Source organism: Leptodactylus fuscus, chromosome 2 (assembly GCF_031893055.1).
Source record: "Leptodactylus fuscus isolate aLepFus1 chromosome 2, aLepFus1.hap2, whole genome shotgun sequence".
Taxonomy (NCBI): Eukaryota; Metazoa; Chordata; class Amphibia; order Anura; family Leptodactylidae; genus Leptodactylus; species Leptodactylus fuscus.
Genome location: NC_134266.1, coordinates 6,380,381 through 6,396,225, shown reverse-complemented (window position 1 = coordinate 6,396,225; position 15,845 = coordinate 6,380,381). Strand labels below are relative to the sequence as shown.

Sequence of the window (15,845 nt, the reverse complement as noted above, 5' to 3'; positions counted from 1 at the left end):
AAAGGGACTTCTCATCTGCGCACCCTCATTGATTGAAGGAGATTGAAAAAGCTTGGCTGCCAAGAGTCAAATCCTCAAGGAGAGGGGTCTAGAGAAAGGCTCGGGGCTCCTGTGGGAGTTGTTGTCCATCCCAGGGTGGAGATTTATCACCGGACTCATCTGCTGCCGTCTCGTTTTACATACATATAGATGAGGTCGTTGTAATCGGATTTCTGTGTCACATACATGATGAGAGCCATAGTGTATGGACTGAATCTTCAAGGTCTCTCTCGAAATAAAGCTGAACATTGAGACTTCCTCCATCGCTCAGCGCCGCTCCCTTCTCAATGGTTAATCCAAAAATCCATATTAAAGGGATTTATTTCAATATCCTACGGACAGTAAGCCTTACTCATCATCATTAAGACATAATCATCTAAGGCCTCATACACACTGTATTCCTTTCCATAGCATTCACTTTGTACAGGGGATTTGGGAGCCCCTGTTTTCTAGGGAACACGCCAAGGACAAGAACTCCTGGGGACAAGTAGGAGCCACCAAGTAATAAGCAGTATATAGAATAGTATGTTTAAGAATTAAAATGCAGGCTCTGAAAGGGAGTGTTATTGCACCCAAATAATATGCAAGATAATGGTATGATGTAGGCTGAAATTACAGAAACATAAAGCCACTGCAGCTGCATCCCCCTCCTCCTGAGATTCACCAAACTAGAAAGGAAGAAAGCCACTGCAGCTGCATCCCCCTACTCCTGAGGATCACAGAAACAGAAAGGAGGAAAGCCACTGCAGCTGCATCCCCCTCCTCCTGAGATTCACCAAAATAGAAAGGAAGAAAGCCACTGCAGCTGCATCCCCCTACTCTTGAGGATCATAGAAACAGAAAGGAAGAAAGCCACCGCAGCTGCATCCCCATACTCCTGAGATTCACCAAAATAGAAGGGGAAAAAAGCCACTGCAGCTGCATCCCCCTCCTCCTGAGGATCACAGAAACAGAAAGGAATAAAGCCACTGCAGCTTCATCCCCCTATTCCTGAGATTCACCAAAATAGAAAGGAAACCACTGCAGTTGCATCCCCCTCCTCCTGAGATTCACCAAAATAGAAAGGAAGAAAGCCACTGCAGCTGCATCCCCCTACTCCTGAGGATCACAGAAACAGAAAGGCAGAAAGCCACTGCAGCTGCATCCCCCTACTCCTGAGATTCACCAAAATAGAAAGGAAGTAAGCCACTGCAGCTGCATCCCCCTCCTCTTGAGGTTCACATAAACACAATGAAAGTCACTAGAGCTCCATCACCTTCCTCTTGAAGTTCACATAAAGACAATGAAAGTCACTGCAGCTGCATCCCCCTCATCCTGAGGGTCACAGAAACACAAATTAAGAAAGAAACTTCAGCTGCATCCCCCTCCTCTGGGGCTTCACAGAAACGCAAAATAAAGAAAGAAACTGAAGCTTAAAGAAACATAAAGAAAGACATTGCAGCTGCATCTCCCTCCTCCCGAAGGTCACAGATAGAGATGGTTCAGACAAGTCGGTCCTCTGGTTTGTTTAGTTCTGGATAGAACTGGAAGTGATATTATTATACTCTGTGGTCTCTTCATAATAGATGGAGGTGTAAAATAAACACCTTCCCTCAGTTTTTATGGTCCTCCTTGTGGCATTCGACACTCTCTCAGGATCTTTTTCTGGTCTCTTCCAGCCTCCTTTGTGACATCATGCACTGCGACCTCATAGACCTCAGCAGTCACAATGGATTTGCGAATAATGAATCCCCAAATCTTTGTTTTCAGGTTGAACCTTAAACTTTTGGAAAATTCTGGTCAAATTTGGTTTTACTCAAATCAATCCACTCATCACTAGTCACAAAAAAACACAAAGAAACTAAAATCCTGCAGCTGCATCTCCCTCCTCCTGAGGTTCACTGAAAAACAAGGAAAGAAACATAGATCCTGCAGTTGCATCCCCCTCCTGTCCCCTCCTCACTAGTATCTTTATTATATGGTTTATAAACATTTACAAAGGGCCTACAGGTAGGAAAGATCGGGGATGACTATGCTCTGTGTAAGACTCCTGCTATCATACTGCTGTGTGGTGCCGAACTGCGGTAGATTTGGTGTTATCATCAATATTATCATCCATATTACAGTATTATTATCCATATTATAATATTACTATACGTATTACAGTATTACTATCATATTACAGTATTACCACCATGTTACAGTATTATTATCCATATTACAGTATTACTATCCATATTACACTATTATCATCCATATTATAATATTACTATCCATATTACAGTATTATCATCCATATTACAGTATTATTATCCATATTATAATATTACTATCCATATTACAGTATTATCATCCATATTACAGTATTATTATTCATATTACAGTATTATTATCCATATTACAGTATTACCACCATATTACAGTATTATCATCCATGTTACAGTATTATTATCATATTACAGTATTATTATCCATATTACAGTATTATCATATTACAGTATTATCATCCATATAATATTACTATCATATTCCAGTATTATCATCCATGTTACAGCATTACTATCATATTACAATACTATTATTATCCATATTACAGTATTTTTACCATCCATATTACAGTATTACTATTATATTACTATTACTATCATATTACAGTATTATCCATATTACAGTATTATTATCCATATTACAGTATTACTATCATTACAGTATTATTATCCATATTACAGTATTATCCTCCATATTACAGTATTATTATCCATATTACAGTATTATTATCCCTATTACAGTATTATTATCCATATTACAGTATTATTATCCATATTACAGTATTATCCTCCATATTACAGTATTACCATCCATATTACAGTATTATTATCCATATTACAGTATTATTATCCCTATTACAGTATTATTATCCATATTACAGTATTATTATCCATAACAGTATTACTATCCATATTACAGTATTATTACCATCCATATTACAGTATTACTATTATATTACAGTATTACCACCATATTACAGTATTATCATCCATGTTACAGTATTATTATCATATTACAGTATTATCATATTACAGTATTATCATCCATATAATATTACTATCATATTCCAGTATTATCATCCATGTTACAGCATTACTATCATATTACAATACTATTATTATCCATATTACAGTATTATTACCATCCATATTACAGTATTACTATTATATTACTATTACTATCATATTACAGTATTATTATCCATATTACAGTATTATTATCCCTATTACAGTATTATCATCCATATTACAATATTATTATCCATATTACATTATTACCATCCATATTACAGTATTACTATCATTACAGTATTATTATCCATATTACAATATTACCATCCATATTACCCCTGATAAGGGCAGATTTACCAGCTTCAGATGGGTAAGCATTAGGGTATTTGTGCCCCGACCCCCAGACTCTGCTCCTCCCGCCTAGGTGCTCCCACTTTCCTGCGAGATTTGCACCCCACCTTCTTTTAGGGGCGGGACAAGCCCAATTTGCTTGATTTATTAAGTAGGAATTTGGTACCATTGACAGGACTCAGGCCGGTGGTTGGAATTGCTTTCCCGTTGTCTTGGGTTCAGATAGAATCAGGGCACCATTTGCATGGCGTTTGCATCCTAACCCCAGGTTCCCTCACATTTCCGTCTAGGCAGCATTCTATTGATTTGGCATCCCATGACATTCTCTATGGTGTGTATGTGACCTGGTGTGGATATGGGATAGGATGTCTCCATGTATATAGTGCAGAGGAATCATTGTATGGGGAGATGTAATTGCCTATACATCTCCAGCGCTCCCCATGAGCAGCCTGCACCGCTCCTGTCTCATGTCAATTAGCTAATTAACAGCATTGTGTGTCACTCTTCCACCCGTAGACGAATAATTGCACACCTTATCATAAGACTAATTATTAGAACAATGGGCAGTGCTTTTTATAGTAAGATCCTGGACCGGCAGCGGAGGCTCAGCATCAGCCGCACTCATGATTTTCGGGGTGTAAAATTCAGCCTTGGTGAGACCTTTGTCTGCTCCCGGTCCACAATAGATAATTCTCTGTCTAATGGCAGAAGAAGCCGAGGTTATCTGTAACATATTCTAAAAATTCCTTTTCCCAAACATCGAGTCCGTTCCCCTCAAAGGGTCCTTTGTCTCTTCACAGGAAGAAACGCAGGACAGCTGAAAACCAGAAGGCGTCTGTGGAGAATGAGATTACTCAGCCGAGGGAAGGCAGCGCCAAGCCGGGCCAGCCCTGCCAGAACTTTGTAGCTGTTCTGTTGCGGTGCCCAGCCATATCCACTCAACACATACAGACATCAAGCAACCAATCAGCACGTGTGCACACACAAACAGAGTCGTCTGATTGTGAGTACTTACAGCGCGCGGCGGCAGCGAGCCAAGACCCCTTATATAATGAGCCATGGCCTTGCGTTCCCTCTAGGTCACCGCCGGCAGTGGAGCGTGCCAACCATCATATAGAGCAGGACTCTCGTGAAACGCCGCCATGACTGAGGCTGGGACAAGCGTTTCCAGAGAGTGGTTAGCCAAGTCCATAATATATCCAAAGGACAGTGTATATGTTATAGATGCAGGAGGGGTGACAGTAACCACCACCGCCGCCATTGGCTGCCCCAACAATCAATACATTTCGTGAAGATTGAGGCAATTTTACCAAAATTTTATTTCCAACCAGGAAACGTTGGAAGACGACTAATATGGCTGCCATTACATGACATGAGATTTTTTCTGTAGCCCTCACCGTACCTGAGCAATCAATGTATCAGCACCCGATATGCTAATTAAGATGTCTATTATCAGGCGGGTGGTCCTGGGATGGAGCCGGTTGTCTGAGACCACCCCCTGACAATAGAGGCCCTATTTAGTCTACTGAGCACCAAAATGAAAGCGTAAAGCCACCAAGTATGCCAGAATCGGTGGTGGCACCTATTGGAGGATGTAAAGAGTTGGAGTTTGTGAGGTGGTGACAGGCCGTCTATAGAGGAAGACACATTATATATCCTATAGGTGGAACCAGTGTTACCATATAAGATGATTCTACATATAGGCAGCACCGTCCAGGCTCACTTATATGGGGTGACCCACTTCATTAAACTCAAGATTGTCCATTTTCATCCTCATGGCCTCCATTGCTAAGCTCACATCTATAGCCGGTGTCCAGCATTGTCTTCAGGTTAGATGTGCAGGACCTCCCTTATGACAGGGGGTCAACAGCCTGAAGATGAATGTCCAGTCTGATCTCATAAACCATGACTGGTATCCAGTGTGGCCCTCATGTTAGATCTTCTTGGCCAAACTCAAGGTGGCTAGCCATCCTTATCAATTCTTATCTTCCATTGTCTCAGGCTTGGTGTTTATCACCACTCCAGTAAGTGTTGCCAATGGACGCACTCGGATTGTATCTCTAGCCTCACCTCCATGGGCTGGGCACCCTCACCTGGCAATATCGTCCTCTTGTTGGTTTTCCACCCACATCTTCTTGGCTGGCATCCATTGTTATCCTCAAGTTGGTTTTCCACCCTCATCTCTTTGGCTTGGCATTCTCAAGTTGGTTTCCCAATTACGGTCATGGCTGGCACCCAGCGTTGTCCACAGGTTGGACACATTGACTCACCCACATGATGGGTGTCCCTCTTAAGTTAGCAATAAGATCGAAAGTGCTAACAATCCAAAGTCATGAAGAATCTCTGGATGTAGGTTAGACTGAGGAGACCATGGAGTATGTGCCCGTAGGATAGACGTCTCCTATATAGAGGGGATGTTCAGCAGAGTCAGGGCCCTGGAGGCGGATACAGTGTGTGGGCTCCATAGGGGGCATCCCCATGTGAAGAGCAGTAATAACCTGGACACCCCGCACTCGGCGTCTTCTCGATGACCTCCCTTCGAGCGCTCAGACTTGAGCTGTAAACAGACTTCGCACACCTCCTCTGGTGTAGAGTGACTGCTAATGTGGTGATAATTTAATGCATCATAATTATGTAGATGAGGATGAGTGTGCTGCCGATTTAGCATATTTATTAATTGAACCTTTTTTTAAAATGAGGAACATTGCTCCAGATCTATTCACGTTAATGTGTTTAGGAAGTTATTTGTGTCTTTTTCCATTCACTCCAGGTTATGCATCTCCTGAATTGCAAAAAATCTGTACTATTTTATTTTTTAAAAATACTCTGCTGCCCCCTAGTGTCAAATTGTGTAACTGACGTGGTTTATCATACAAAGATACTAGAAAGCCCAGGTTATACCAACATGGTCCATATCACTATATACAAGAAGATGGATAACTTATACCGGCTGTACATATATAATTATATACAGGAGATACCCAGGTTATACCGGCTGTACATATATAATTATATACAGTATATACTCAGGTTATACTGGCTGTACATATAGAATTATATACAGTATATACCCAGGTTATACCGGCTGTACATATAGAATTATATACAGTATATACCCAGGTTATACCGGCTGTCCATATATAATTATATACAGTATATACCCAGGTTATACCAGCTGTAAATATATAATTATATACAGTATATACCCAGGTTATACCGGCTGTACATATATAATTATATACAGTGTATACCCAGGTTATACCGGCTGTACATATATAATTATATACAGTATATACCCAGGTTATACCAGCTGTAAATATATAATTATATACAGTATATACCCAGGTTATACCAGCTGTACATATATAATTATACACAGTATATACCCAGGTTATACCAGCTGTACATATATAATTATATACAATATATACCCAGGTTATACCAGCTGTAAATATATAATTATATACAGTATATACCCAGGTTATACCGGCTGTAAATATATAATTATATACAGTATATACCCAGGTTATACCGGCTGTACATATATAATTATATACAGTATATACCCAGGTTATACCGGCTGTAAATATATAATTATATACAGTATATACCCAGGTTATACCAGCTGTACATATATAATTATACACAGTATATACCCAGGTTATACCAGCTGTACATATATAATTATATACAGTATATACCCAGGTTATACCAGCTGTACATATATAATTATATACAGTATATACCCAGGTTATACCGGCTGTACATATATAATTATATACAGTATATACCCAGGTTATACCGGCTGTACATATATAATTATATACAGTATATACCCAGGTTATACCGGTTGTACATATAATTATATACAGTATATACCCAGGTTATACCGGCTGTACATATATAATTATATACAGTATATACCCAGGTTATACCGGTTGTACATATATAATTATGTACAGTATATACTCAGGTTATACCGGCTGTACATATAGAATTATATACAGTATATACCCAGGTTATACCGGCTGTACATATAGAATTATATACAGTATATACCCAGGTTATACCGGCTGTCCATATATAATTATATACAGTATATACCCAGGTTATACCAGCTGTAAATATATAATTATATACAGTATATACCCAGGTTATACCGGCTGTACATATATAATTATATACAGTGTATACCCAGGTTATACCGGCTGTACATATATAATTATATACAGTATATACCCAGGTTATACCGGCTGTACATATATAATTATATACAGGAGATACCCAGGTTATACCGGCTGTACATATATAATTATATACAGTATATACTCAGGTTATACCGGCTGTACATATAGAATTATATACAGTATATACCCAGGTTATACCGGCTGTACATATAGAATTATATACAGTATATACCCAGGTTATACCAGCTGTAAATATATAATTATATACAGTATATACCCAGGTTATACCGGCTGTACATATATAATTATATACAGTGTATACCCAGGTTATACCGGCTGTACATATATAATTATATACAGTATATACCCAGGTTATACCAGCTGTAAATATATAATTATATACAGTATATACCCAGGTTATACCAGCTGTACATATATAATTATATACAGTATATACCCAGGTTATACCGGCTGTAAATATATAATTATATACAGTATATACCCAGGTTATACCAGCTGTACATATATAATTATACACAGTATATACCCAGGTTATACCGGCTGTACATATATAATTATATACAGTATATACCCAGGTTATACCGGCTGTACATATATAATTATATACAGTATATACCCAGGTTATACCGGCTGTACATATATAATTATATACAGTATATACCCAGGTTATACCGGCTGTACATATATAATTATATACAGTATATACCCAGGTTATACCGGTTGTACATATAATTATATACAGTATATACCCAGGTTATACCGGCTGTACATATATAATTATATACAGTATATACCCAGGTTATACCGGCTGTACATATATAATTATATACAGTATATACCCAGGTTATACCGGCTGTACATATATAATTATATACAGTATATACCCAGGTTATACCGGCTGTACATATATAATTATATACAGTATATACCCAGGTTATACCGGCTGTACATATATAATTATATACAGTATATACCCAGGTTATAACGGTTGTACATATAATTATATACAGTATATACCCAGGTTATACCAGCTGTACATATATACCCAGGTTATACCGGCTGTACATATATAAGTATATGCAGTATATACCCATGTTATACCTGCTGTACATATATAATTATATACAGTATATACCCAGGATATACCAGCTGTACATATATAATTATATACAGTATATACCCAGGTTATACCAGCTGTACATATATAATTATATACAGTATATACCCAGGTTATACCAGCTGTACATATATAATTATATACAGTATATACCCAGGTTATACCGGCTGTACATATATAATTATATACAGTATATACCCAGGTTATACCGGCTGTACATATATAATTATATACAGTATATACCCAGGTTATACCGGCTGTACATATATAATTATATACAGTATATACCCAGGTTATACCGGCTGTACATATATAATTATATACAGTATATACCCAGGTTATACCGGCTGTACATATATAATTATATACAGTATATACCCAGGTTATACCGGCTGTACATATATAATTATATACAGTATATACCCAGGTTATACCGGCTGTACATATATAATTATATACAGTATATACCCAGGTTATAACGGTTGTACATATAATTATATACAGTATATACCCAGGTTATACCGGCTGTACATATATAATTATATACAGTATATACCCAGGTTATACCAGCTGTACATATATAATTATATACAGTATATACCCAGGTTATACCGGCTGTAAATATATAATTATATACAGCATATACCCAGGTTATACCGGCTGTACATATATAAGTATATGCAGTATATACCCAGGTTATACCGGCTGTACATATATAATTATATACAGTATATACCCAGGATATACCAGCTGTACATATATAATTATATACAGTATATACCCAGGTTATACCGGCTGTACATATATAATTATATACAGTATATACCCAGGTTATACCGGCTGTAAATATATAATTATATACAGTATATACCCAGGTTATACCGGCTGTAAATATATAATTATATACAGTATATACCCAGGTTATACCAGCTGTACATATATAATTATATACAGTATATACCCAGGTTATACCGGCTGTACATATATAATTATATACAGTATATACCCAGGTTATACCGGCTGTACATATATAATTATATACAGTATATACCCAGGTTATACCGGCTGTAAATATATAATTATATACAGTATATTCCCAGGTTATACCAGCTGTAAATATATAATTATATACAGTATATACCCAGGTTATACCGGCTGTACATATATAATTATATACAGTATATACCCAGGTTATACCAGCTGTAAATATATAATTATATACAGCATGTACCCAGGTTATACCGGCTGTACATATATAAGTATATGCAGTATATACCCAGGTTATACCGGCTGTACATATATAATTATATACAGTATATACCCAGGTTATACCGGCTGTACATATATAAGTATATGCAGTATATACCCAGGTTATACCGGCTGTACATATATAATTATATACAGTATATACCCAGGTTATACCAGCTGTACATATAGAATTATATACAATATATACCCAGGTTATACCGGCTGTAAATATATAATTATATACAGTATATACCCAGGTTATACCAGCTGTACATATATAATTATACACAGTATATACCCAGGTTATACCAGCTGTACATATATAATTATATACGGTATATACCCAGGTTATACCAGCTGTACATATATAATTATATACAATATATACCCAGGTTATACCGGCTGTACATATATAATTATATACAGTATATACCCAGGTTATACCAGCTGTACATATATAATTATATACTGTATATACCCAGGTTATACCAGCTGTACATATATAATTATATACGGTATATACCCAGGTTATACCGGCTGTACATATATAATTATATACAGTATATACCCAGGTTATACCAGCTGTACATATATAATTATATACAGTATATACCCAGGTTATATTAGCATGGTCCATATCACTATATATAAGAACACTGATCTGATATTGCTCCAGTATTTTGCACCATGACATGAGGTGTCGGCTTCTTCGGAGTAGATGATGCTACTTCTGTGTTTCGCTCATTACTTAATTATTGATTATTGCTTCTTGTTTTCTTATTTTTTAGGTGACATCAGTTGCAAGGGGATGACAGAGCGCATTCATAGTATCAACCTTCACAACTTCAGCAATTCCGTGCTCGAGACGCTCAACGAGCAGCGCAACCGTGGCCACTTTTGTGACGTGACGGTGCGAATCCACGGAAGCATGCTGCGGGCCCACCGCTGCGTGCTGGCCGCTGGCAGCCCATTCTTCCAGGACAAACTGCTGCTAGGGTACAGTGACATCGAAATCCCCTCAGTGGTGTCAGTCCATGCAGTGCAGAAGCTCATTGACTTCATGTACAGTGGGGTACTACGGGTTTCCCAATCCGAGGCTCTTCAGATCCTGACAGCCGCAAGCATCCTACAGATAAAAACCGTCATTGACGAATGCACGAGAATTGTCTCACAAAATGTAGGTGGCGTGTACCCCTTAATACAGGACTCTGGCCAAGAGACACCCAGGGGTACCCCAGAATCTGGTACCTCTGGGCAGAGCAGCGACACAGAAAATGGCTTCCTGCGAGGTCACCGCCAGCACAGCGTAGACAGGATCTACTCTACCCTATACACATGTTCCATGCAAAATGGCAGTGGAGAACGTTCCTTCTATAGTGGGGCTCTAGTGAGCCACCACGAGACTGCCTTAGGGCTGCCCAGACAACATCACATGGAGGAGCCCAGCTGGATCACGCGCATCCATCAGCGATCTCAGCGAATGGAGAGGTTTCTAACCACCACCCCAGAGACCACCCACTGCCGGAAGCAGCCACGTCCTGTACGCATTCAGACAATGATGGGGAATATACACATAAAACAAGAAGTAGAAGATGACTATGACTACTATGGGCAGCAGAGGTCACAGGCCCTGGAACGCAACGAGTCGGAAGAGTGCACTGAAGACACCGATCAAGCTGAAGGCACAGAAAGCGAACCCAAAGGGGAAAGTTTTGACTCTGGAGTAAGTTCATCCATCGGCACAGAGCCGGACTCCGTGGAGCAGCAGTTTATGCCTAGAGACGGGCAACAGGATCCTTCCCAAGCAGAGTCAAATAACTTGTCCACTGAATGCGTAGAAAACCAGAACCAACAGCACTTAGATACCAGCTCTTCCTCTCCTGAGAGGAGCAATACCGTGGACATGGACAGCACAGTGCTCAGTGTTAGCAATAGCACTGAAAAGGGGGTCCTACAGACTTCTGTCTCCCAGTCAATTGCGCAAAGTTTGCCAACCACTCAACTCTACTTACGTCAGACGGAAACACTCACCAGCAACCTGAGAATGCCACTAACCCTGACCAGTAATACCCAGGTCATTGGAACAGCTGGCAATACCTATCTTCCGACCCTCTTCACTACGCAGGCAGCGGGGACAGGTCCAAAGCCTTTCCTCTTCAGTCTGCCCCAACCCCTGGCTGCTCAGCAAACACAGTTTGTGACGGTTCCCCAAGCTGGATTGTCTCCATTTTCTTCCCAAATTCAGAACCAACAATCCCAAGGTGGACACAGCACAGGCAGCAACCAGGGAGAAAAAAAGCCTTACGAGTGCACCCTCTGCAACAAAACGTTCACCGCCAAACAGAATTACGTGAAGCACATGTTTGTACATACAGGTACGTGGGCGCACCACCATTCCAGTATTGTTCTTATTGTTTTCCACCAGTACTAAGTCTACTGGACGTCTCCTCCGCCATTGTATGTCAGGTCAAAATCATCCATCATTCAACCCCCAACAGAAACTGGTACAGTAAATACCCCGATACACACGTCGGCTAAACCCAACTATCTCATGTGTATCGCTGCCTCTTGACGAGGGTTGAGCGATCGGGATCGGAAAAGATCGGATTCTGATCGGCGATCGAGTAAATTTCACGATCACGATTGGAATTCCGATCCCGATCTTTTCCAGCAGGATCGAGGTCGGAGGTTATCTCAAGATTGGCTCAACCCTAAAAGTGACTTTTCCCATAGAGAAGCATTGACTAGGGTTGAGGGATCGTAAAAGGTCAGATTCCGATCGGCGATCAAGCAAATTTCACGATCGGGATCGGCTGGAAAATGATCGAAAATCGGATTTTAAAATTGATCCTGAAATCTCAAGATCGGCTCAACCCTAGTCTTGACTCTCCAACACCTGCACCTCTTCTTCAGAATAGTTGCTCACTTGCCTAGCCAAGTAGACACATGTAAGGGGGTTGCACTCAGGAGGAGTAGACATTAGCCATTGCCAATTCGGTGAACGTCTGTTCCACACGACTGTCCCTATATATAAGTTGCTTGAGAATCCATAGGACCCCACCACCACCACCTCAATGTAATGAGCCCCATGTATCAAAGTTGTCCAGTCAACACTCCGCTGTACTCTGTGCATTATTCTCGCCCAATAATTGAATAAAAAGTGATCAAAGGTTTAGCCATTTACCAAAATCCCATAAATAAATAAATAAATACATCTTCTTTGCAAAAATGTGAGATTTTGAGCCTAGGTCTGCATCAAAGCTGTTTGTAGGCAACTCTGGCCTGCCCTCAACGTGACATCATGGTTTGTGGCCACGGCATTTTGTATGTGAAAGATTCACTCTAATTTATAAAAAAAATGTCCGGGACACATTCCCTTTAATTGTACCAGACACCTTACTATATATGTTCATTGCTCTGAAGAGCTTCAACCCCATAGGCTTGACTGAGACACAAGGCTGCCATATTGTCTCCGATGGCTGACAAGTCCACCGCACTCTTACATGATGACATCAGAGAGGCCCACTAACCAGCAAACTCCTTAAGCTGAGCCTTATAAACCCCATTGACATAAGTTCACCCTTCCCACCTGTCAATGGATTGGCCACCTCTCAAAAACTACCACCTTGCCATAAGTCACCCTTTCATCCCTTACTCTGCCATGAAATTTCAATCCTTCGTCCTTCATGGCCAACCTCAGCTTTATCTTCCAACCAATCAAAGTCGGCCTCGTCCCCATCATCCTCATTGTACAGAAACCATCCGCTGAACTCAAAGGATCCAACTATCATTGTCCTACCATGGCCGACTCTCCCAACCCATCTCCCTCCCAGAAAGTCCAACAATTCGACACCCAAAGATTTCCAAGAATCCTTCCACCACCTCATAAGACATGAGTTAAGGTCTGACCACCTTGGATAAGACCCCTCCTCAGCTGTGTTCACTACAACGTTCCGGCCACCTCATAATTCCCAGTGCGGCCATAAATATCTGATTAGGAAGTCCCAGTGTTTGGCACTAACAATGCGATGTTGTTGTTGTTGTTGAGGTTTTGCTTTTTCACATACAATATTTTTGTGCTTTCGGAAGTCACACACCTTACAGCCGCATTCCGGATCTGTCCCCCGTGTGCCATTACTAAGGAGTGGTATATGTCCAGAATGTTAACTATTCCAACATCTGTGCTCATGTCATGTACACATAGTCATCTGGTTGCGAGACGTTTTTACTGACCATGTGTTTTCTTTGTTTTTGTTTTTTTTTCCCCTACAAAAAGGAGAGAAGCCGCACCAGTGTAGCATCTGCTGGAGATCCTTTTCTTTGAAGGATTACCTAATCAAACACATGGTGACGCACACCGGCGTGAGGGCGTACCAGTGCAGCATCTGCAACAAGCGCTTCACCCAAAAGAGCTCCCTCAATGTGCACATGCGCTTGCACCGCGGAGAGAAGTCTTACGAGTGCTACATTTGCAAAAAGAAGTTTTCTCACAAGACGCTGCTGGAGAGGCACGTGGCCCTTCACAGCGCCACCAACGGCACTGCCAGCATCCCAGTACCCGTTCCATCTTCAAACTCAGCTCCAGGATCAGTCCAAGCTCCTGTCACCACCCCAGGACAAGGGTTGCCTCCAGCTCCCAGCATGCCTCCAGCACCGGTCTTGCCTCCTACTCCGGTCTTGGCAACTGCTCCGGTTTTGGCTCCAACTCCAGCCTTAGTTCCAGCTCCAATTTTGGTCTCTGCCTTAGCACCGGCACCATCACTGGCTGCACCCCCTCCTGCTGCTCCAACACCTAGTCCAGTTCTAGTCCCGCGCCCTGGGCCCCCCAACAGCGGGGCCCCGGTATGCTCTGAGGGCACAACGTACGTTTGCTCAGTGTGCCCAACTAAGTTTGACCAAATCGAGCAATTTAACGACCACATGAGAATGCACGTCTCCGACGGATAGATACCATCCATTCTTACGAACAAAAACAAACAAAAAAAAAACAAACAACAAAAGCTATGGCACTAGAATTTAAGAGTTTTCTTTTTATTTTTAGTTTTTTTTTTGTGACATTTTGTACTACATGAAGAACTTTATTGCCTGCTGGTACATTACATTTCCGGAGAGTGGGTGAATATATATATCTCTATATATCAAGATATATAACCTGCATATATATTTTATCCAGTCTCCCTCAGATGGTGGCCTTAAGGCCTGGTAGATAGACCTGAATTCTACTGGTTGGAATTCTAACTACTGGCCTCTAAATACAACCCTTCTTTAAAAAAAAAAATACAAAAAAAAAATACAAAAAGACACATGAAAAAAAAATAAAACTTCATGAAAAATACAAAAAACAAAAACTGAACCCTTTTTTTCCACTTGTGTAGAGCACTACAAAAAAAAACAAATAATATAACAAGATATTCAGAAAGGCCTACTGTCTCTTAATATGCCGCCTACAGTGTTTTTGGGTTTTTTTTGTTTTTGTTTTTTTTCCATTGCTTTTTACTTTCTGACGGACATTTTCAGCATTTAACCGCTCGGACTTCACAGTATCTGATGGATAAAAACTGCGCACTTATATTATTATCTTTTTTTTCCCCCATATTGCGGCATTAAATGTTTTTGTTTTTTTTTTATGTGGGGGAGGAACAGGCAGTTATAAGAGGCTGGCGAGCGGCCTCCGGGGGGGGGGGGGGGGAGGGGGTTTACGGTCTGGTCCTGCCACCCACAATCCCCCTCTCATCACGTTTCTTACCCGTCCATGAATTTCATCTGCAGCTGAAGAAAATAGAAGAACTGAAAGAGCGACATAAAAAAACACATAAGGGCAAAATATGTGGCTGTGCTAAATTA

General features: G+C 40.2%; 1 protein-coding gene across 8 annotated transcripts in view; it reads left to right on the top strand.

Moving 5' to 3' along the window:
• Positions 1-15,626, top strand: part of ZBTB20 (zinc finger and BTB domain containing 20) — a 654,299-nt gene extending 638,673 nt beyond the window's left edge. For all 8 annotated transcript variants that reach the window (XM_075263309.1, XM_075263308.1, XM_075263310.1 and 5 more), the window contains 3 exons: positions 4,229-4,431; positions 10,790-12,376; positions 14,278-15,626. In XM_075263309.1, the coding sequence (XP_075119410.1) occupies positions 10,810-12,376; positions 14,278-14,948 (2,238 nt within the window). In that variant the 5' untranslated portion in view covers positions 4,229-4,431; positions 10,790-10,809 and the 3' untranslated portion in view covers positions 14,949-15,626. The remainder of the gene's footprint in view (positions 1-4,228; positions 4,432-10,789; positions 12,377-14,277) is intronic.
• The last annotated feature ends 219 nt before the right edge of the window (positions 15,627-15,845 follow it).